General features: G+C 52.0%; 1 protein-coding gene across 1 annotated transcript; it reads left to right on the forward strand.

Annotated features, from left to right (window-relative positions):
- Positions 1 to 19,708, forward strand: TMEM9 (transmembrane protein 9). Its single transcript, XM_011990570.1, is given in 7 exon segments — positions 1 to 111; positions 601 to 735; positions 737 to 784; positions 2,695 to 2,786; positions 7,687 to 7,795; positions 10,584 to 10,715; positions 18,682 to 19,708. Coding segments are annotated over 6 exon segments (633 nt in total). The 5' UTR covers positions 1 to 111; positions 601 to 636; the 3' UTR covers positions 18,835 to 19,708.
- The last annotated feature ends 3,191 nt before the right edge of the window (positions 19,709 to 22,899 follow it).

The following is a 22,899-nucleotide window of genomic DNA, read 5'->3' on the forward strand; positions in this document are numbered from 1 at the left end:
CTTGCTGCCATGGCGACAGCGCGGTTGGGCTAACGAGCTCCTCTGGCAACCAATAGAAGCTAGGAGAGGGCGGGGCCCGCTGGGTCTTTTGCGGCTGCGGCGGGCTTGCAGGTTCGTGGACGCGGCATTGGGGGAGGGGACGCGGGTCGCGGGGGTACTGGGGGTCCCAGTCTGGCCTAAAACCTCTGGGCGTGGTGGGCACCGGCCTTCGCCGTCGGAGCAGGGGTCCCAGACTCGCACCCAAAAGTTCCCGTCGGGCCCGAGCGGGGAGGAGCTGCGGGGCGGGCAGAGGCGGAGATGGCGGAGGGCAGTGGGACGTGATGCGCGGGTCAGAGCCGGGCCTTGAGAAGGAACTGGAGGCCCCTGGTAGCGGTGTCCTCTCGAGGCCCCCTCTGCCGGGCCCACCAGGTGGCCGGCGGAGAGCCGGAGAGTTGTGCGGGATGGAAAGCAGGGTTTGGCGACCGAGTTTAGCAGGCCTTGGAATCCTGGAGCCCAGCCCCCAACCCCATTCCCACTTCTTGGCAGGATGGTTAAGGGCCTAGCGTGCTGGCTGCAGCGTGGCCACCTTCCCCTTCTCCGACTCCGTATCTCTTTTTCCAGGTGTCCGGCTTTGCTGGCCCAGCAAGCTTGATAAGCATGAAGCTCTTATCTTTGGTGGCTGTGGTCGGGTGTTTGCTGGTGCCCCCAGCTGAAGCCAACAAGGTGAGGGAGGTGAGCCTGCAGCACCTGGTCACGACCGCCGACCACCGTGCACGGTCACCCTGTCTGCAGGGCTGACTCAGAGGTAGCTAGTTGCTCCTTAAGCCTGCCTGTCACTCACCTATGGGCCATACTTTTTTTTAGTGGTCTTCAGGTTCAAAGCTGCTGGCCTCTCTAAGGATAGTGCGGGGGAAGAGGGTGGGGCACAGGGCACTGACTCACTCTGGATCAGACAGATCAGTGGTGGACTTCCAGCAAGGAAGTTTGGAGAAGTTATCTAAGTTCTCCGTACCTTCCTTTGCTTTGGACCAGAAGTATTTTTCGTTTCAGATATTTTTGGATTTGGGAGTATTTGCACATACAAAATGAGGTATCTTGGGGAGGGGACCCAAGTCTAAACCTGAAGTTCGTTTATGTTTCATATATGCTGTATACACATAGCCTGAGGGTAATTTCATACAATATTTTCATTAATTTTCTGCATAAAACAAAGTTTATCTACACTGAACCATCAGAAAGCAAAGGTGTCACTATCTCAGGCACCCACGTGAATAGTCTGATTGGTTGGCATCACCACCGTTCCTGACAATGAATTTATATGCTACCGATAAATATTTTCTTACAAATAAATTTTTAACAGTAAAAAATATGATGTACTATTAATACAGTGAAAATAAATGATGTGTTCAGGGTAGCACAGTAGCATCACCAGAGTATCAGCTGCTAGACACAGCAGCATCAGGCTTTCTGTCTCCTGCTGTGACGCTGTGTTTTGATTAAAGGTTACTGTGCACAGTATTTTTTTTAGGTGAGAAGTAGTGTCTGAAGCCATAAAGGGACCAGAAAGTGGGTTCTCTAGAGATGAGAAGGCATTCTGCCAGATGGTTTTTAAAAATGTTTTTGCCAGTCACCTGATTCATTAACAAGCTTTTGTCTTAGAAGTCTTTTTGATTTTATAGACTGACACGATTTCTTGTTCTGTTATGAATACACTCTGCTGTAGTATTTCAAGAAGCCCATGACACATTTTTACCATGTCTATAGGTGCTTTTCTGCAGTGTTAACATCATCTTTGTGGTCATGTCCGTGCTTAACAAGTTTGAGATTGGGAGCATTTCGAATTTTTGTTTTAGGGATGCTAGTACTGCCACCTGTAGCAGCAGTTGTATCTATTACCCTGCTTAGGGAGAATCAAATTACATAACAATGTAAAAATGCCCTGTCAGTGTAAAGCCCTATACAGTTTGAAGTTTCCGTTATTAAGGGTGACCCACCTAAGTTCTAGGACTCCTGAGATAACTTCCATTCTTTAAGGCTACATTCCTATGGAGCTGTTTGGATAGATCTATGGAACTAAAGATCATCCAGGCTTTGAAGTAAGGTTAAGGCCAGGGGTTTGCTTCCATTCTCTCCTCAGAATTCCTAATTAATAAAGACATTTATGGTGGTGTCTCTTACTCATTCCAGAAGGGAAGAACTTTCAAAGGGGTTGCTTGAGTATGCCCACAGAAATGACCCACTTTTTCTTGTTTACCCTTGCCCTTTATGTTTCCCCAATCCTACCAAAGAAGTTGGAGATGGAATGTGGGGAAGAGGCTGGCTGCTAAGTCCACTGGACAGAGGTGCACACACAAGTGTGGGGTCCGGGGTAGAGGACTGCCACTTTACTACACACACACATACACACACACACACACGCATTTCCCCCCTTCCCTCTCCCCCGATTCCTCTAAGTACCTACTTTGGGACTCGCAGGCCTAGACAACTTTCTGTGAGTCTCATTTGCCACCTGGACATTTTCTGTCTTTAGGACCCTGTGCTGTAGCTTGCCTCCTGCAGTGGCAGTCCTTGCTGGACTTGAACTTGGGGATGGAGAAAGTGCAAGAGCATAGATATGGTTCACCTAACAGGATAGGGAACAGAAAGTTGACAACCTTGCTAGAACCTGAACCCAGGCAGAGTCTCTGTGTACTTGACATGTGCTTTCTCTTCCAGAGTTCTGAAGACATCCGGTGCAAATGCATTTGTCCACCTTATAGAAACATCAGTGGGCACATTTATAACCAGAATGTGTCCCAGAAGGACTGGTAAGGCATTACACACAGGCCCCTGGCTGCTATACCCAGCTGAAGTTATGGGTGTTTACTAGAGTTCTTGGACCCTGGAGGATAAGCATGCTCTCCCATTCCTATGGAGAGCCTTTCAAAGGAATAATTATTCATGTCACAGAACCAATTTCATAGTTGTCAACTATCTGTGGAAACAGGACCCAGGTGTCTTGAATTCCAGCTGGGTGGTCCCTGGCTAGAGGAGCGGATTTTGTTGATTTGCTTTGAATATTGGTCTTTAGTGATGCATACAGAATGGTAGTAGAGAAATTGGGAGAGGTAGGTATTCTGACCACATACTGTAGGATACCTAATGCTTTTGCAAAGCTGTTACATGTGATATTCTGTGCCAGTCTCATAGCATCCTTGTAAGGTAGGTGGGATGGATTTTGCTCCCATTTTATAATAGCAGAGACAGAGGCCCAAAGAAATAATTTAGAGTCTTGAATTCATTTCTGGGTACCTCACTTTTAAAAAGAGAAGAATAACCCAGAATTCATTCAGAGAAAGGAGACTAGTGCGGTGAAGGGAAGTTTGAACACGTTGTCCTGGAAGGAATGGCTTAAGGAAGCAAGGAGAGCCTAAAGAGGGGAGGACTTGGGGGTGCACGATGATTGATTAAGAGCTGGAATGTTATGGGAAGTGAGACCTGTGGGAACAGGTACTGGTGGGGATCAGTTATGTTCAGTGGGGTTTCGTGGTATGGAGTTGGAGCCAAAGCTTCAGGAAAACCGACTTAAGCATGAGTTGAGGGAGCATTTCTAATCTAGGCAGTTTTGGGAGTCAGGAATCTCCGTGCTTGGAGGGCCCCGAGCACAGATGGGCTGAGGTCACTATAGAAGAGATCAACATCAGTTGAGGGGTCCGGGTCAGTGCTGCCTCTCCTGCTTTCTCAAAGCAGATGAGCTTTGAGAAAATACAGATTCCCGGTACCACCACCACCCCCCGATTTTGATTGTTCAAATACGGAGTGAGGGTGGGGGGAAGCAGTAACCTTTCTTTCCTTTGGTGCTTAGGACGCAGTTGATCCAGAGCAACACTCGAGAATTTTGAAACTAGTTGAATTTCCAATTCTGAGACTGTCTCGTTTTCTGAGAGGCAGTCTAGTTAGACTCTGTGTTCAACCTTCCTGACTTCAAATTTAGCCTAGCTGATTGTTAATTGTGTGACAAATTACTTAGTCTCCACTGCACTTTGATTTCCTTACTGTAAATAGTGGCAGTATTTTGAGTGTTAAGTATGTATGTGTTTGTGTGTGTGTTGTGCATGTGTGTGCACAGGTAAGTAACTATAGCACTTAGAACAATACCTGGCACATAGTGCTTATATAAATGTTAGCTGATATTAATGTATATTATCATGCCTTACTGGTGGCCACATAGATAGTCATGGTCAAACTTACACCACAGACTGAGAAAACGGGCTCCTCCTGAAGCACTAGCCTTCTACTTAGGAGAAGTCCAGGTAACCCCCTTGTATCTTGTGGTTATAGTTCAAATAGCATCAGTAAAAACTTTGATGGGCTGTCTTAGCCCTTCACCAGATAACAAGGCTATATGCCACACTCCTTGTGCAGACAGACACTTGCAAATTTAGGAACACTCTCTCTGTCCTGGAGCTGTAGATGGCCTGAAAACCCAAGGTTGGATGCCTGCAGAGGACGGAGTCCTGTCTAGACCTCTCAGGCTATAGTTTATCTCCTTCTTCCCCTTAGAAGTCAGAATTAAGGGGCTGCCTAATGAATAGCCTTACATCAGGACCCTCAGGGCAGCTCCATTAAGGGTGGTGGGTGAGGTTGGAGGAGAGACTCTAGGATTCTAGGACCCAGTGACACTGACCTTGACTGGGAGTCATCATGTGCTTGCCTGGAGCCTCTTAAGGGTAGGGTGGGGCCTTGACATTATTCTGAGTACCTCAGTGCTAGGGCTACAGGAGGCCAGTTTGAGTGGGTCTTCTAGTCTCTGCCACATTTTCACTTTGCTGTCATGTTGGTCCACTGCTAAAGAACACTTGCACCCTTCCCCTTGGTTGTGCAGAGTAAAGCCAGAATCATCTGAGATGCGGTCCTCAGGTTTAATGGCCAAGCCATGTATGTTTCTATGTTTACTGGTATCCTGCCATCTAGTGTTGAGAGTTTATAACTGTATGCACAAAAAAGGCAGAAACCCCAATTTTGCCCCATTGGTGGGTCTGGCAAGGAGATGTGTTATTAGAGACACTCCCAGAGCAGGAAGGCACTTAATAAGTTGGCTAGTTCCTTGCCTTTCAGACTTGTTAAAATAGAACTTCTCTGCAAACAAAATCAATTTTAGAAACAAAATCTATAAAACATAAAGTCGGAATTGCTCTGGCTGAGAGGGAAGTGTCCCTCGGCCCCTCCCTGACTACCACCCCACCGTACAGTGGTTCCCATGGGTCCCAAAAGAGTACAGTTTGGAAGACACTGACCAAGTTCAGTCTCCATTTGTAAATGAGAATACCGAGGCCTGGAGAAGTTAAATAAATTGCCCACTATCACGGGAGAGTTGGAGACAGCAGAAGTATTTCAGCTCCTTATTGCTGTTTCCCTGGGTAGCAGGATCCCACAGTGAAGAACTCAGGTCGCCCTTCCAAACTGCCCCTGACAATTGGCCTTGTGAGAAATCCATAAATCCCACTGCAGTACTGGTATGACCTAGACCCAAGACCCAGTGTAGCTCAGGTAAGGGAGGAATCTGGAGGCTTGTAGAGACTTCCTGGAGAAGGGAAGATGGCATTCCCTCTGGACAGGAATGACAGCCAAGCACCCTGGGTGACCCTGGCCTTGCCCCTCAACCCCTCCCTCCCAGAGGAAACAGCGTGCAAGGCCTGAAAGCAGTACTTTCAGTTACAACAGGGGAGACCTGCTCACAGCAGGGAGTAAGTAACATGTTGGACACAGAGATGGAACTGGATCATGAAAGGTTTAGATAAACTCTTGTATGCTACGTATGGATTTTTAGAAGAATAGAGTCCTTTAGAGCACATCCCATTCTTATTCCAACACACGATCTTTATCTCACACACCCTTGATGCTTCTGCCAGAAACCCAGCCCTATAGCTCAGAAGGGAGCTGTGCTTGACTCTTGCAGGACACCGGTCAGAGCTGGAACGGCTTTTTAAAGATTATCTGGTACAACTGCTTTATCTCACAGAGAAGAGGACAGGCCCAGGATATGAATACTTGGTGGCAGAGCCAGGACAGAGCCCAGGTGCACTGCAGCATGACACCTGCTTCACCTCTGCGCACCCCCGAGGAGTTTGGTTTTTTCCATTGGTAGTGATGAAGTGCGTTCTGTAGTTTTTTGCTTTCTCAGTGTGGTCCATGAACCCAACACATTGGAACCATGCTGATCTGAGGAAGGCTGGGAATGAGAGGCTTGAGGCAAGCCAGGTACCAGCCCAGGCCCCACTGAGGCTGAGTCAGAAGTAAAGACATGTGGCTGAGGATCTGGATTTGGTTTCTGGCCTCACCACCACTGTGGAGATGCCACTTTGCCTCCTAAGCCTCTTTCCCTGTTTTTAGATGTGGAACCTAAGATCTTTATCCCACCTTATGCAAGAGTGCTGTTAGATGAAAGTGGGCTAAGTGGGTCTACTCTTCCTTTAGGAATCACGTAGTTACTGAGCCTGCTCTGGCGAGCACCCAGCTAGGCACTGGGAATATGGAGATGTATAAGACATAACCCTGTGTTCAAGGAACGTTCGCCTCCTGGGGAGACAGCACAAATAAAGATTGGATTCCAGTGCAGTGCATTGGCAGGGGGTTGGGAGGAGCTGGCTGTTGGGCACAGGTAGCTGAGCTGAGAGTTAAAAGATGAGACGAGGTGGCAAAGCCATGCCCTCCTGGTGAGAGTGTGAGTGTGGCTCATTCAGAGAGCAGCCTGGCAGATCCATGTGACTGGAGGATGGGAAAGCGGGTGAGGGAGGCGTAGCAGGAGATGGAACTGTAGTGACGTGGGTTGGGACTCCTGGCAGAGCAATTGAGTTAGCACTGGCCCTAGGGGCTCTGTGGAGGCACTGACCCGGCCTAAGCTGGGGAATGACATGACCAGGGTTGCATTCTGGAAGACTACTCGGCTGCTGTGGGAAGGTAGTACATGTTAGAAAGGCCAAACTAGAGGCGGGAGGGCAGTGCGGAGGCTGGCGCAGTTGTCCAAGGAAGATAGGATGAGGGCCTGAGCTAAGACACAGCAGTGGGAAATAATAAAGGAGATGAATTCTAGGAATTTTTAGGGAAGTAAAATCACTGGCCTTTGGTGGATTCATAGATGAGAGGAAGGCAGTGTCAAAGATGATTTCCAGGGTTTGACCCAGACAGTGAAGTGGATGGTAGAGGTGTTCTCTGCCATTGCGAATGGGGAGCCAGTTTGCAGGAGTAGGAAGTGGGGGGCAAAGGGTATGCAGGGGCGGGTGTAGAGTTCATAGTCTCTATGGGACATGCAAATAGTGACTCCTGTAGCTTATAGAGGAGAGCGGCCCTGGCTGGAGATTCTGATCTAAGATCTGTCAGCTTCTGAGTTAAACCTTTGGGACAGATGAGCACATGCAGGGAAAACATAGCATGAGATGAGGAAGGCGGCTGGGGGTAGAACTCTGGGAACGCTGATGGTTTTGGTGCCAACACTGTAGGCAGTTTGGAGAGCTGGTTTTGATGTGCAAGGGGCATGGGCTATGAGGCTTTGGGTTGGGAAGGGATTCTGCCAGTCTGATCCTTTATAAGCCCTCAGTCCTCTGTGGGAGCACCCTTCACTTTTTCCCAGTCCCTACCTCTCAGCTCCCCTGGCTGCCTGCTTCCCTGGTCTTGAGGCTTTAAGACCTGGTGGCCCTGCCTCGACAGCCCTGTCTGTCTCTGTTGCAGCAACTGCCTGCATGTGGTGGAGCCCATGCCGGTGCCTGGCCATGACGTGGAGGCCTACTGCCTGCTGTGTGAGTGCAGGTATGAGGAGCGCAGCACCACCACCATCAAGGTAATGCCAGGGTCTCAGGAAGCCAGTGGGATTCCCACACTCCATTCCCCAATCGCGGGCTGGCCTACACCCACAGTTTTTCACTTTATTCTGGAACATTCCAACGGCTATGAGACTGGCTTCTAGGCTAGCCTAGTATAGACACCGGGACCCACATCCCACACCTTCCTGGAGCCAGCTCCCTTCTCTGCTCTCTTTCCAGTGGTTCCCATTACAGTGAGAGGGGAGAGCCCTGGGAGAGCTGCTGGAGACTCCCTTTTCCCTGCATTCTTTCCAGTTTTTTTCCTTCCTCTCCCTTCTTCTGTTCATCCAGTAAATCTCTTTTCGGTGCCTGCTATATTCTGGGCAGATGCTGCCAATGGGGAGGTTGGCCTGCCCTCCTGGAGCTTAGTCTAATTAAGCTTCCAAAGTGACTAAGCTCCTGTAAAAAGCGTCAGAGCTGTGAACTAGGGCTGGGTATTGGGTGCTGGGAGAACATCAGATTGGTCCTTTTGTGTTTTCCTGAACCTTGTTCTTATTGATTATTTGGGTGAATTCAGGAAAGAGATGATAGACACAGTCACCACCACAGACGTCACGAGGTCTCTGTTCATTCCTCTGCACCAGGCAGAACTTCCTGTATCTTCTGGAGGCTGTGAAGCTGCCCTAGCAGAGACCCCCATGACCCCCAGCCTCCCAGTGCAGCTTCCTAGTCCAGGTTCTAACAATCCTGGGCCAGGCACCTGGCACACACAGTGCTCACTGATTACATAGTCATTTCTCTCTCTTTTTTTTTTTGTTTTTTAGAGACTGGGTCTGACTCTGTTGCCTATGCTGTAGTCCAGTGGCATGATCACAGCTCACTGCAGCTCTGACCTCCCAGGCCCATGCAACCCTCCCACCTCAGCCTCCTGATTAGCTAGGACCACAGGTGTACATCCCCACACCCAGCTAATTTTTAAAATTTTTTTTAGAGACAGGGTCTCACTATCTTGCCCAGGCTGGTCTCAAACTCCTGGCCTCGAGCAATGCTCCAGTCTTGGCTTCCCGAAGTGCTGGGATTGTAGGTGTGAGCCACCATGCCTTGCCTAATGTAGCCCTTTCTGTTCTAGTTTGTAGCTTTTTTCTGCTTATCCTTTGAAGAGTCTGTAGATAGCATTGGAAAATAATTCTCATATTTAAAGGCACTGCCGGGTCCTTCATCAGCTTTCTCCTTTTGAGGCACATTTTGGGGGGCGGTGGTCTTCACTGCTGTCCTTCCTGCTTGTTCCAGGGAGCCCTGTGCTGTAGCTCCTCTGTGTTCTCACCACTCAGGGACAGAGCAGCTGTCTGTCCTCCATCGCTCCCAGCCAGTGCCCTGTGCAGACTCAACTCCTTTCATCCTCCCACCTGAGGCAGCCCCTCCTGCAACTGTCTTCCTCCTTCTCTGAACTTGCTCCAGTGGGCCTCACCCTCCAGGGACCAGACTCCTGAGACCTGAAATTCAGAGCCAGATGTCGCCGCTGCTCCCTGTTTGGCCGGGAGGGAACTTCCTGGCATGGGGACCTCATCAGATACAACTTCCTAATCCCTCCCATTTCCCCCAATCCTCCTGCCTAGGAAGCGCCCCTCAGCTTCAGCCTATTGAAGACCCAGCCTCTGTTCTCCTTCCGCCTTCCTGGGGTACAGGTGAGGTCTGATTATTTGACCTGTTTAATCAGGCGTGAACACGGTGCCCCAATCAGGTGGGACATTGGTCCAGTGGAACTTGGCTATTGGCTGAGCTGGGCACCCAGCTTGAAAGTCCTGAGGTTCTTTTTTTCACTCTTGTTCACAGTCTAGGCAGGGCAGGGCTGAGATCAGAAGCCAGCAATGGCCAGGTACTGTGGAATTAGGAAAGGCATTTGAGAGGGAGTAAGCAAGTCTGGGTTCGAGTCACACCTCCACCGTCTGGTAGCCTTGGGATCCCGGGTGACCTAGCCCAGCAGTTCTGAGTCAGATGATTGCAGCCCCACAGAGGGCATTTAGAAGCGGATGAAGGTGCTTTCATGGTCCCAATAACCGAGGTGTGTTACCAACACCGTTACAGGGATGTCCCACTCAAAATCCCACAGCACCCACATTGAGAAACATTGAATTTGCCTCATTAAATCTATCTTTTCTGTAAAAACAAAATGACTCCAGCTTGTGAAGCACTGTGTATGTAAGAGATTCATGGAGTTGTTGTTCTAGCCCTGGCTTTCCCCTCCCTGCAGAGGGGCTGGTGGGAGGGCAGGCGTGACCTCCACCCCCAGTGCACGCCTTCTTACCAGCCTGGGCCACTCTGCGCAGGGGCGTGCTGTGAGTGGGCCAGCGTGCCCCATCCGTCCTGCTCTCCACAGGAGCAATGAGCCCCCAGCCTGGGCTTATTCTTCCTGGTCTCAGCTTTCCAGCCTCTCCACAGTCTGTTCTTCCTTGCTCTTAGTTTCTGATTGCTTCACCCTTCATCATGGACTCTTCTACAGCCAGGGAGGCCCTGTGTTCCCACCTCCACCCCGCGAGCCTCTCAGGGCATCAGGCTCCGGACTTCTTCCTCTATCATCTGCCTGCTGCCCTGATGCCTGCTGTGCAGATTCCCTCAAGTTAGGACGGAGCGCTTCCTCTGTGGAGTAGGCCCTCCCTTTCCTTTCGGGGCATGCTTTCCCTCTGAGCCCACGTTGCCTGCAAGTCCTTTCTTAGTGCACCACTCGAGGAGTCACTGCCAGCCAGGCACAGATGGCCCAAGACTAGAAACGGATTTCTAGCCCTGGCCCCAGATGCTGATTCACAGGCACGCTGGTCTCTTCCTTAGGTCATCATTGTCATCTACCTGTCCGTGGTGGGTGCCCTCTTGCTCTACATGGCCTTCCTGATGCTGGTGGACCCTCTGATCCGAAAGCCAGATGCGTACACCGAGCAACTGCACAATGAGGAGGAGAATGAGGTAAGAGGGCTTTGAGTGCCCAGGCCCTGGGCCCCTGCATGTGTGTCCCCAGGGCAAAACCCAGAGGAGCGCCACCTAGGTCTAGGGCCCACCTCCCCCACATGCTTCAAGTTGCTTTTCTGGTCAATGTCCTACACATCACCCAGACTCAGCAGGGACCTGCCCTTTGCCCTTCCAGATGAAGCAGGACACCAGGCATCAGGCAGGCTCCATGCACAAGCCGGGGGAGCCATGTCATCCTGCTGCACTATGCTTCCTGGCAGAGGGGGTGCAGCCAACCAGGGCCAGTCACACATAGATACACATAATATTCCCCGCGTGCTCAGACATGAGTGACAAGCTGCTGGTGGACTGGAAGGCGGCAAGTTAATTTGTTTGTCAAGTGATTCCACAAACATCTGTTGAACACTTGCTTAATGCAAACCAGAGCTCCAGGGTCTGGAGGGAAATGTAGGATTTCCAGAGCGGAAGAGGAATGAGGTAGACAGTGGTGCCGGGTGGGGGACGTGTGAGGAAGTTTGAGCATTGCAAGCATAGGGTAGGGGTGTTTGCACAGTGGCAGAGAGAGCTGGCCAGTAGATTAAGTCCACATTATTAAAGGCCCTAAATGTCAAGCTAAGGGGGCTTGGCTTTATCTGGTATGGAAAGTGGGGAACCACTGACCCCAGATGGCCTGCAAGGCCTCCAGGAGCTCATGCAGTGGTGGGGAGCTGACGGGGCTTGGACCAGGCCCAGCACAGTTAGCAAGCGCTCTCATCGTCTTCCCATTCATCCTCATACTAAAAAGTTGTGGACACCATGGCGAGGAAACCCAGGGGGACAGGAGGGCTCAGGTGAAGGACTCTTGGTGGGAGTGAGACGTGGTGCGCCAACATGTTGAGCAGAGTTGTGATGAGCCCCGCACTCCCCAGGTGGTCTAGGGGAATCTTGCCCGAGTGAGCCCTGTGTGCCTCGGGCTCCCCACTTACGCGCTCATGTACCAGCTAGCTGGGCGCACGAGACAGCAGAGCGGGCTGCTTAGAGGCGTGGAGCCGAGGCGGACGGGGTTGGCTGCTGCTTCCACTCTGAGCTCTGTCCCCAGGGCCTTGCTGCTGGAAGATACTCCTGTTTATTGACTGATGGAGGGATGCCCTGAGTGAACTCATGCATATGCATAAGGAATATCTAGTGGGGAAGCGCCTCAGCTAGGCCTCGGAGAATTAGTTGAAGAAACTGAGAGTTATTTAGCTTAAAGGAAAAAAGACAACTAAAGGAGACACTTAATAGCTGCCTTCAGAAGTTTGTAGGAGACAGCTCAGCCTCACCTAGGGACAGAGAGATTTCACACAGTATAAGGAGGAAGCTAGGAGTCTTCCTGTAGACAGCGTGGTCTAACTATGGGGCAGGTGGGCCGGGCTCCCTTGCAAGACCATGAGCCAGTTCCTCACCAAAAAGAGGACCCCGGGGCTCAAGTGTAAGTGCGAAGCTGCCTGGGTGACGTGGGTCTGGGCCAGCATGAAGAGTGAAGAGAAGGGCAGGTCAGGGAGGGAGCCTGCCTGCTCTCCAGGCTGTGTCGCCCCACCCTGCGCACATGCCTGTACTGCTCCCAGTTTGCCCTCAGCCTCCTGCTGACATGAGTTTGGCCGAAGGTGGAGCAGAGGGGATGAACCTCGCCCCATTGGAGCTGGGGCCTCGGAGGTGGTGGCACTGGCAGTTGGGTGGTCTGTGTTCAAGAGGAAACCTCGTGTGCCTACCTGGTTATTAATGTAGAGTAATAGCAGCTCTGATAGGGGAGGAGCATTGCTAATAAACACTCAGCGATTAGGGGTAATGTGGTAATTGCAGTCCTGGCTGGGGTAGTAATTGAGAGATGCAGCCCAGTGATTTCCGTGGAATGCATGGCTCTGGGGCATGGCCTTGTTGTGTCTCCTGCCGTCCTAGCCAGGGAGCCGGAGGGAGGGCAGCTTGGGGAGGGCAGCTTACCGTCCCTGGATATGAACCCAGGTCTCTCTTACCCCCAGGAGACCTGGGGTGCTCCTCATTTGAAGCCTGTTCGTATGAGCCTTGGGAGGAAGAAGGGGTTAGATTGGCTAACCTGTAGCAGGACTGCCTGAGAGGACAGTAGGCTGTGACAGGCTGCAGCACATAGAAGCTGGTGAGCCATGCTCCCTGCTGTAGGGGAGATTCTGGCCCTGGGATGGACAGGATGACATGCCCTCACCTCTCACCCAAGATTCTAAAAGGTCATAAAAGGTTGTGTTTAATCTCTTTGATACCCTAACCTAGGGTGCAGCCAACTCTGGCTGGTTTTGGCCTGGGGCAGGTAGATCCCATTGGGTGCCCTTGGCTGGGTAAGAAAGTGCCGTCAGTCCCATTCTTTGGCATCACCTCTCCATCCCCTCACCTCCTGTGATTCTGTGTGGTCTGGAGGTCACAGATGTCTGTGGTTCAGCAACCCTGCTTTTCTGAGTGTATTCAGAAAACCTGCAGGTGGTACGGTGTTGAGATTTGCACAGACCTTATGTCTGCCCTCAGGGATTTAAGCCCCAAGATGGCCAAAAGCAGGTGAACCAGCAGGAAACATAAAGGCTGGCAGTAAAATTTGGCTTCATAAGATGGATGGTCAGCTGAAGAAGCCAGATGCCTTGGGAGGCCCCTCTTTACTAGACAAGGGGTCAGAAAGTTACCCTTCCCTTTGTGTTAGTCTGGGAAGGAAGGCTTCCTGGCAGAGGGGGATTTTCAGTGCCAGCTCAGGGTGGATGGGAGAGTGACCGCTGAACTGCAGGGAGGATGAACAAGGCATTGGGGCTAGACAGAACCCAAGGAACTTGCCTTTACAGAGACCGGGGCCCTAGTCCTGGGCGACGAGGGATAATCTACTGCCCCTCTCAGTGCACAGAGGAAAGGATTGTGGGGAAACATGGGGCTGGGGGGCAGGCACTCAGAGGAGCGGCAGCAGTACCTAGGCTGTGCCATGTCTCTGGGTTTCACCCCAAGAGGAGCAAAGTCAGGACGTGGCCTCTTGGGGTTCCTTGAAAGCTCGCCTAGGCCTGTACAACTCGGTGACTTTAGAAGGAAAAGTCTCCCTAGGCTCCAGGAACTTTCAGGCCCTACGCCCCAGGAGTTTGGGACCCAGTTAGGGGTGAGATCTGGACGTCAGGGCATTTTTTCAGGTTAGGGACCCCTTGGCTCCCTCTTCCCAATTCTTGTGGCCAGGAGCTCTCCTGCCCTGGAGGTAAAGAACTGGAAGAGGAAGGGGAGGCCTCCCCCTCAGCCTCAGCCCCGTTCGTGGAGGGAGATGAAAGCCTGTCATGTTCCCTTTGAAAGCGCTGGCAGAGCCTCAGTGGGCCCTGATTGCGGGGCGCTGCCTCCCCTGGGATTCCAGCAGCATTAGGCGTAATCCCTGGGCTCAGACGTCCTTTGAAAGGAGGAAGCAAGCATGTTTGCTGGGGCAGAAACGGCAAACAGAGCTGTTTTAGATGTGCAGGTTGGGCCCTCTTTGAAGAGACACACATGGTTTCTCTGAGGCTGGAGATGTCGCTGCTCACAGCGTGGGCCCAAGCTCTGAAGAGGTCTTCAAAGTGCTCACCCTCCTGGGGCAGTGGGTAGAGTTCTGGGCCCCGTTTGGGAGAGAGTATACAGGGAAATCAAGGAAAGGCGATGATGATGATGGGAACTGGAAATGCAGGCACCAGGGAGAAGACTCGGGCCCCTGGGGAGCAGTCTCCCCTCCTGTCCGCACCTGGGTGGCAGCTGTGTGCTGAGGACCCCAGCCCTGGGGAGCTGACAGTGAAACACGGAACAGACACACTGATGAGGGCAGTCCAGACAGCCGCCTCCCCTGAGGGCAGAATAGAAAGGTGTGCAATTCAACAGATGCTTCTAGAGCCTCCAGTGGGGCAGCACAGCATTGTGGTTAATCACAGTCTTGGGAGGGGCCGAGCCCTGCCATTTACTATCCGTGGTGCTAACCTCCTGATTTAGTTTTCTAAATCTGGAATAGACATAATCATTTTTACCTCAGCATAACTGTTGTGAACGTGTGTGTGGAAGCTTTACAAGTATTTGCTCATCCTTAAGAATGTGCTATTTCAATCAGGTGTTAACACTTAAGTAGCATCATGATTGCTGGAGGGAAGCCTGAGGGGCAGAGTGCACAAGGGCCTGAGTGAGGCGATCACCACAGGTAGAGAGAGGACGCATGGACCAGTGTAGCTAGAGGCTTGGGGTTAAGCGGGGAGGTGACCCTGGGAGTACCCTTGAATGTCATGCTCAGCAGGGTTTTACTTGTGAGCAGCTGGGTCCCAGCTGGGGTTTTTGAGCAGGGAAACAGCATGAGTTGGTGTGTGGTAGGAAGGTGGCTCCGGCCGCAGCATGCAGGGGTCAGGGAGAGCCTCGCCGCAGAGATGCAGTGGGACGCAGCAACAGCAACAAGGATTTGGGTCAAACGTGGAAAACTCAGGCTGTATAGTCCTCTTGCTAAAGGGCTTTGCACTAGGGCCATGCTTTGCTGAGTGGCTGGTAAGTGACGAGACCGCCTGGTCACGTTCCTGTGTCTAGGATTGGGGAGGAGGGAGGAGGAGCAGCCAGAGAGGGGAGAGCCACCTGAGGTGGGGTTCTCACTCTCCCTGTGTTCTTGTCAGGTCAGACTTGGGCCAAGTCCAGTGCCAGCTCAGAACCAGTGCTTCTGGGCAGGCTGAAGAGGGTTTCATCTGGGACGGCCTGAAGGGCTCAGGGCTAGTTTGATCAGCTCGGGCTTATCCACACAGCTACTTGGGTCCTCCCAGTGCTGGAGAGGAGGGCCTCGCTTGATGTCCTAAGCACTGGTTCCTTTAGAGGTGCTTTGTTCTTGCTCTAGCTGTGGGGAAAGATACCAACCTGTCTCTTTGGTTGTCCATGCTGGCTCCTTCTTAGGAGAAACCAGCTAAAGAAGGATCCAGCTGGGTCCTAGGATAAGAGATATACATACATAGGTTCAAATTCTGACTTCGCCACTAAACAGCCATGCAGCCTTGGGCAGCAAGATGATTCACCTTTCAGAGCCTCAGTTTCTGCAGCTACGATATGGGATAGTTTTACCCATTTGCCAGTGTTGTAAGCCTGGGAATAATCTGTGTAAAGTGCCTAGCAGAGCGCCTGGCACGTAGTGGCACTTGTCACAGTCACACTGGTCTGGTCCCCCTGGGGACCTCCTGGGAACCCATCCATGTCCAAGCTCTTTCCCCTGATTGGGAGGGGCTCCACCCGCTTCCCCTCCTAACTGCCCTTCTGTTCCCGAGTTAACCGGAGGCCCAGACTCAGGGCGAGAGGGGAGGAGTTGGTGGTATTTCTCCCACTGCTACCCACCATACTTGCTGCAGAGCAAGCAAGGATGAGGCCTCACTCTGGGCTGTCTCTGAAACAGATGTGGAGTCTTTAATACCTTTTAATCAGACTATTAGCGATGGAAACACAGCCTCTCAGAGGCAGCTTTCCCCCACTTAGGAGCTGTTTGTTAAGACTTTACATGAAGGGAAAACAAATGATACTGTGGTAATGTGGTGAATTTCAGCATGTTCCCTTAATGCTCTGCTCTGGGCTCTCCCTGGCTTCCCCTTCTCAAGACGCTCCCCTGAGATGCAGAGCAGTGGAAGAAGGGCAGGGCTAAAACTGCCCCACCCTCCCAAGCCTAGCACCCCACCCCACACACACTGGAGCCCTGTCATGAGGAGGACGGTCCCAGAAGAGATGAGAGTGGGAATGGAAAGAAGAAGAGAAGGCAATCCAGCCCCCAGAGCCAGGATGACCAAGTCCCGGTGGGCCCATAGCTTCCCAGATGGGTCTTTAGTGTCCACCTCATGTAGACAGCCACACAGAGGCAGGATTGGGTGGAGGCTTGGTCTTAGCACGGTGGCCAGCTCAGTCAGCACAGTGAACAGGGAAGGCATGGAACTGGAAGGAGGGGCAGCAGCACAGCAGTTCTCACAGGCTTTCTCCTGGCAGCAGGCTGCCAGCCTTACTGCCTACTGGCTTCCAGAGCTAGGCTCTGATATCAGCCATCACTCCTAGGGAAGAAAGAAACCAAAGGTCTCTTGAGCCTTAGCTCTGTGACAGCCAGGGTAGTAAGTGCTTTATATGTGTGTTGTTTAACTTTGCCATACAATCTACTAATCTTAAACCAGTGTATTTCAAACAAGCCATTAGGTCATGAAATGAATTTTGTGAGTCATGACCAGGATTTTTTAAAAAATAAAATGGAACAGAGCAAAGAATATCAGAATGCATTACACTAAATATTGTTTTATGAAACTTCCTTTTCACTGTGTGTGTGTGTGTGTGTGTGGTAATATTCGATAACTATAATTCCTAAAGACTGTAGAGCAGAAAAAAGTCTCAGTGACTACATTTATTATATTAAATTGAAGCTTGGAGAAATAAAGTAACTTGTTCAGGGACACACTGCCTCAGAAGTGACTGAGGCCATGGCTCCTTCCCAGCCCCCGCTGTGGACCTGTAGTTCCACCTGGGACACGGGCCTAGGGGAGTCTGAGGCTAGAAGGGGGCAGGTGGTCCCCAGCCCAGGAACAGAACCCAGGAGTCCTAATTCCAAGCTCGGTGTGCCCCCTGCCTGACATGGCCACACCTGCCTTTCAGGTGTTGCCTGAGCCTCACCTAGCCTGACACAGGCAGCCTTCCTCAGGACCTGGACGGGAGGCTCCCAGAAGGCAGTGTCCATCTCTAATGCAGCTTAGAGATGAGCGCTTACAAGATGAAGTCCTCAGAGCTCCAAGGGGATGATGATGAATCCTCTCCCAGCCTCCTCACTGCCAGCTCATTCTCTGTCCACCCTACCCTCACCTCACCACCCCCCTTCGCCCCAGCCTAGCAGCTGCATGGTGACAGAAGCCGTGCCAGCTTGGGGCATTAGAAGCAAAGTTGCATTTACTGGGCGGCTCTGGGCTTAGAGAAGTGCACTAATCCCTTAAGAGATGTGTGGCAGGAGATGAGAGGCAGGGAAAGCTAGGGAGGAAATCCCCACGGGGGTGCAGGCCTGGCCCTCAGCTCTAATTCTCTCCAAAGATCAGGTTCAGGTCCTGCAGGAAATGCAGAGGCTCCAGAGCTTCAGAGGCAGAGAAGTGGTAATTAGGGGAGGATGCTTTTGACGGCAGCAACAGTTCTGAAAGCAAAGGGGAAGGGGATCAGCAGAGGCAGATAGGGAGGAAGCGGAGCTGTCCTCGGCTATCAAAGGAGGGAATGGGCCAGAGTGGGCTCTGCAAAGGGAATGCTGGGGCGGCTCTGAATTTCCATCCCTGCCAGACTCCCTGAGTGATGTCACATCCCTCTTTCCCAGAGAAACTAAGATCCCATGGATCTGGATCTGTGCAGACTCCTCAGTAGGCACCTTCTCCCATCTGGAGCAGACTGCGGCCATCTCAGGGTAGCCAGACCCTAGCCCCTGGGCCTTCCTCCCACTCCCTGGGCGATGGCAGGGAGGGCAAGGGAGTTCTCTAGCCTAGTACTAGCCCTGGGGGCACCTCGGTGCATTCCTGAAACAACAAATGTCATCAAATCCTCTGCCTAAGTGAGGTCTTGAAGCCTATGCTTAGCATCCTTCTTGAGAGTTAGAAATAGTGGAATGGAGCATGATGAGGGGTGAGTTCAGGCTAGGAACCTCACTTGAGCTATCTGTGTGGCAGTAACTGGGGCCCCAGCAGAGCCTACTCTTCCTGGAGTGCTTGCTTTCCCAGGCCCCAGGGAGGGGCAGGGACCCCATCCTGCAGATGCTACAGACACTAAGGCCTCCAGCAGACCTGGCACACTGTTCAGCTCTGCAGATGACAAGGCAAGGTCCTCAGCCCACAGCACTTGGGGAGGCCCAGTCTCCCAGTCTGGGGAAGGTCAGGCTTTGGGGTTGCTCATGGGTCATTCTTTCCATGTCAGACTTTCAGGACCCGAGACCCTTCTGGCTTGCCGTGCCAGATCTTCTCTTTTTTTCTTCCCACTACAGGATGCTCGCTCTATGGCAGCAGCTGCTGCATCCCTCGGGGGACCCCGAGCAAACACAGTCCTGGAGCGCGTGGAAGGTGCCCAGCAGCGGTGGAAGCTGCAGGTGCAGGAGCAGCGGAAGACAGTCTTCGATCGGCACAAGATGCTCAGCTAGATGGGCTCATATGGTTGGGTCAAGGCCTCAACACCATGGCTGCCAGCTTCCAGGCTGGACAAAGCGGGGGGCTGCTTCTCCCTTCCCTCGGTGCCAGTTTTCCCTTTAAGAGCCCGTGGCATTTTTCCTCCTCCTCCCTAACTTTAGAAATATTGTACTTGACTATTTTGATTAGGGAAGAGGGATGCGGTCTCCGATCTCTGTTGTCTCCTTGGGTCTTTGGGGTGGAAGGGAGGGGAAAGGCAGGCCCGAAGGGAATGCAGACATTTGAGGCGGCCTCAGGCGTGGATGCAGTCTCTCTCTCCTGGCTCCACTCTTGCCGCCTTCCAGCTCCGAGTCTTGGGAATGTTGTTACCCTTGGAAGATAAAGCTGGGTCTTCAGGAACTCAGTGTCTGGGAGGAACGCATGGCCCAGCATTCAGCATGTGCTCCTTTCTGCAGTGGTTCTTATCACCACCTCCCTCTCAGCCCCAGCTCCAGCCCTGAGGACAGCTCTGATGGGAGAGCTGGGCCCCTGAGCCCACTGTGGTCTTCAGGACGCACGTGGAAGCTGGTGTTCCCTGTCCCCTGTGCACTTCTCCCATTGGGACATGGAGTGCCCTTGCATACTCTGCTGCCGGTCCCCTCACCCGCGCTTGAGGGGGCTGGGCAGTCCCTCCTCTCCCCAGTGTCCACAGTTGCTGAGCCAGATGGTTGGTTGGAACACGAGACTCGAGGCTGACCGTGGATCTGAACACCGCAGCCCCTGTCCTTGGGTCGCCTCTTGTCGCTGAACTTCGTTGTACCAGTGCATGGAGAGAAAATTTTGCCCTTCTCTTGTCTTAGAGTTGTGTGTAAATCAAGAAGCCATCATTAAATTGTTTTACTTCTCTCACTTGCTGGATTTTAAGAGATTTAGGGAACTAGGAATTTTTCACAAGTGACCTGGTAAATGTATCCCAGAGGGGACAGAGAGCATTGCGCTTGCTAGGTCCAGACAGGCAGAGCCTTGGGAAGTCCAGGTGGCTGTGGCAGAGCCAACCATAGTGCACTCAGGCCAAGGCCACGGCTTGCTGGAAGCCCTCCTCACCTGATGAGGAAAGAGGTGGGTAGGCTGGGGCAAGGAGCATGGTGAACCGGCCCTTGGGAGTTATCCTGAGATTTTACTTGCTTCATGTTTGTGGGCGATTCCTCTGAAACTGAACAGTGCCTGATTCATCCTAATATCCTACAGACACAGTAAATAGTGCTCCCTGCAAAACCCTGAAGTATCCCCAAATGAAAACCAATAGGTATCAGGAGAGGGGTGGGTGGGGGAAACCAGAAAACGAGCTGCCCCATAGAAGAAAGTGCCAGCAGCTTCAACAGGGACATCCAGAGGAGCCCGGCACTGCGCCAGCTCCAGTCTGGATGTGTGGTGCAGGGCACGGCCAAGACCCAAGCAAGCCATCTAGAGGGACCAAGCTAATCTGGTGTCCCCAGGGTTGTCCAAATAAACATGGATTAAGAACCTTTGTGTGGGCCCCCATGCTGGGTTTTTGGAGAGGGGTAGGAGGCAAGAGAACAACGTGGGGTGGGGGGTCAGTTTGCAGTAGTTTGTCAAAGTTCAGAGAGAAGCGTAAAGGGGATGGGACTAGGGTGCCCTGCAGATGGGGCTCCCAGGAGGAGCAGAGACTGGTTGGCATTGGAAACAAGAGACCCAGGTGAGAGGGGACCAAGTGGATTGTGGGGTCCTGAGCAAGTCCACTTAAGAAGTTTGTGGTAGGGCTAGCAAAAGATAGATGTGCCCCCAAATGCAAGGCTGGGACGGGAGTTGGTACTGACAACATTTCTACTGGTTCATTTACTTGGCAGCTACTCAGCGCCTACCAGGGCCAAGTACTGCTGTGGAAGCTGCAGTGGGCTCTTTTATTCTTTCAGGATGGGGATGCCCTTATTTCAAGAGGCACACAAAAGCAGCACTTTCCAAAGGTGGGCAGGTGGGTGTATTAACTTACCAAGGATAACCAGGCCAGAAATTGGTGCCTAACATTGCCAGGTCTCCCCTGTAAAACCACGTGCCCTGGGGGAAACTTGAGTGCCACATTTCTCTGAGACTTGGGTAAGTCCTGCAGATGATCCAACCTGGCTTTGGTAGTTTTCAGGACAACTGCTGTTAACTGTAAATAAACCGAACTATAAGTCCAGTATATGAACATTTATAAAAGATTAGGAGTGACGGTTCACTTTACTAAGAATTCAGCCAGTAACCAAACATCTCAATATGTCTCAACTTCACACACAAAACCCAATTTTCAGACGATGGCAGAGTACACTTCATCTCTCTGTGAATATGAAAGGACGGAGGTCCCCAGCAAGGGGCGAGTGCATTGCTTGACTGGTATCTGGAACAGAGATGAAGACCCCTGCAGCCAATGACGGAAAAGATCAGAAATGACATTCTTCACCCTGTCTCATATGATGTAAAAGGAACAGAACTTGGCCGGGTGTGGTGCCTCACACCTATAATCCCAGCACTTTGGGAGGTCAAGATGGGCAGATCACAAGGTCAAGAGATCGAGACCATCCTGGCCAACATGACGAAACCCCGTCTCTACAAAAAATACAGAAATTAGCTGGGTGCGGTGGCGCGTGTCTGTAGTCCCAGCTACTTGGGAGGCTGGGGCAGGAGACTCGCTTGAACCAGGGAGGTGGAGGTTGCAGTGAGCTGAGATTGTGCCACTGTACTCCAGCCTGGTGACAGAGCAAGACTCCGTCTCAAAAAAAAAAAAAAAAAAAAGAAGGAACAGAACTTGGTGCTGTGTTCAGAAATCCTGTCTTCCCTCAAACCCAACAACCATGCTGTTCCGTAATAGATTGGTCCCACCTGGAAAAACAACTGGTTGGAGTTGGCCCTGGGAACCTGAGCCTTAGAATTGGTCTCCACAGTTAGAGGCCAGCACTCATCCCTCGTGTGGCTCAAAGGGAGGCTGATGGAGAGGCCAGCCTGCTTCCTCGTGGCCTTTCCTTCATTCCTCACGTAGCCCGACTCAGTCCTCCTCCTCCTCCTCTCATTTCCTGGCATCCACTGTTACGCATCTGCCAGCAAAACCCCAACGCCACCCAGCCTGACTTCCCTGCTCCTCCCTGGTTGAGGCTGAGGGTGCCCCGGCAGGTGCATGGCCTCCACCCCCTCCCTTCCCCCATGAGGGCCAATAATGCTCCCGTGAGGCTCACTCTTGAGGCCACTAGGCAACCTTCCTGTCTCCTCATCTCCCTCCCCTAGAAAATCTTGCCTATGACTTCAAGAAAATGGAGTGATCTCTTAACTCAGCCCCATTGTTAAATCATTCTTCATTCATACTCATCCTGACTGCCTTTGCTACAGTCTTGGGGATAGCGTGTTCCTGTTCAAAGCCAACCGCCCACCCCATACTGCATGGGATTCCCATCATTTCTCCAACCCCCAATACTGTCAGGGACCTCCATTTCTCCAATCCCCCCCTGCCCAGTACTGCCTGGGACCTCCATCATTTCTCCAACCTTACCCTATTTACTGGCCCTTCTCCTCAGCCTAGTTACATGCTGAAGTCTTTGCCCTAAGAAACCTCCAGGGGCTCCAGGTCCACCCCTGGCTACAGTGGAGTCTCCTCCCTGTCTCTGTGCACTCAGTCATTCACCCCCTGCCCCTGCCAGCTGACCTCGCCCTCCATGCTCCTCTGAAACTGCGCTCAGCAAGGTCACAGCGGGCTTTGGGAGCACCAGGCCCAGGGGGTGTCTTTGGTTCTTCTGGCCCTCTCTGCTATTTTGGTGGTGTTGATCCTCCCTCCATAACACTCGTCACTTGGCTTCTGGGACCTGGCCTCTTGGGCCTTTCTGACTGTCCCTTCCTGTCCCCATGAATGTTGGCTCCCCAGGCTTCCATGCTCAGCCTACTTGGCTCAATCTAAAATTTGATTGCTAAGTACTCTCTTTGGAAGTTTATTCTGTTTTGCAGTTTCATGGTGTTTATTCAAACATCTCTATCTCTAGCCCAGCCCTAACCAGCCCCTGAGCTGCAGACTTACGTATCTGGCTCCCAGTTGGACTGTGCCCCTGAGCACCCCA

The sequence above is a fragment of the Mandrillus leucophaeus genome, unplaced genomic scaffold (assembly GCF_000951045.1).
Source record: "Mandrillus leucophaeus isolate KB7577 unplaced genomic scaffold, Mleu.le_1.0 Scaffold38, whole genome shotgun sequence".
NCBI classification, from domain to species: domain Eukaryota; kingdom Metazoa; phylum Chordata; class Mammalia; order Primates; family Cercopithecidae; genus Mandrillus; species Mandrillus leucophaeus.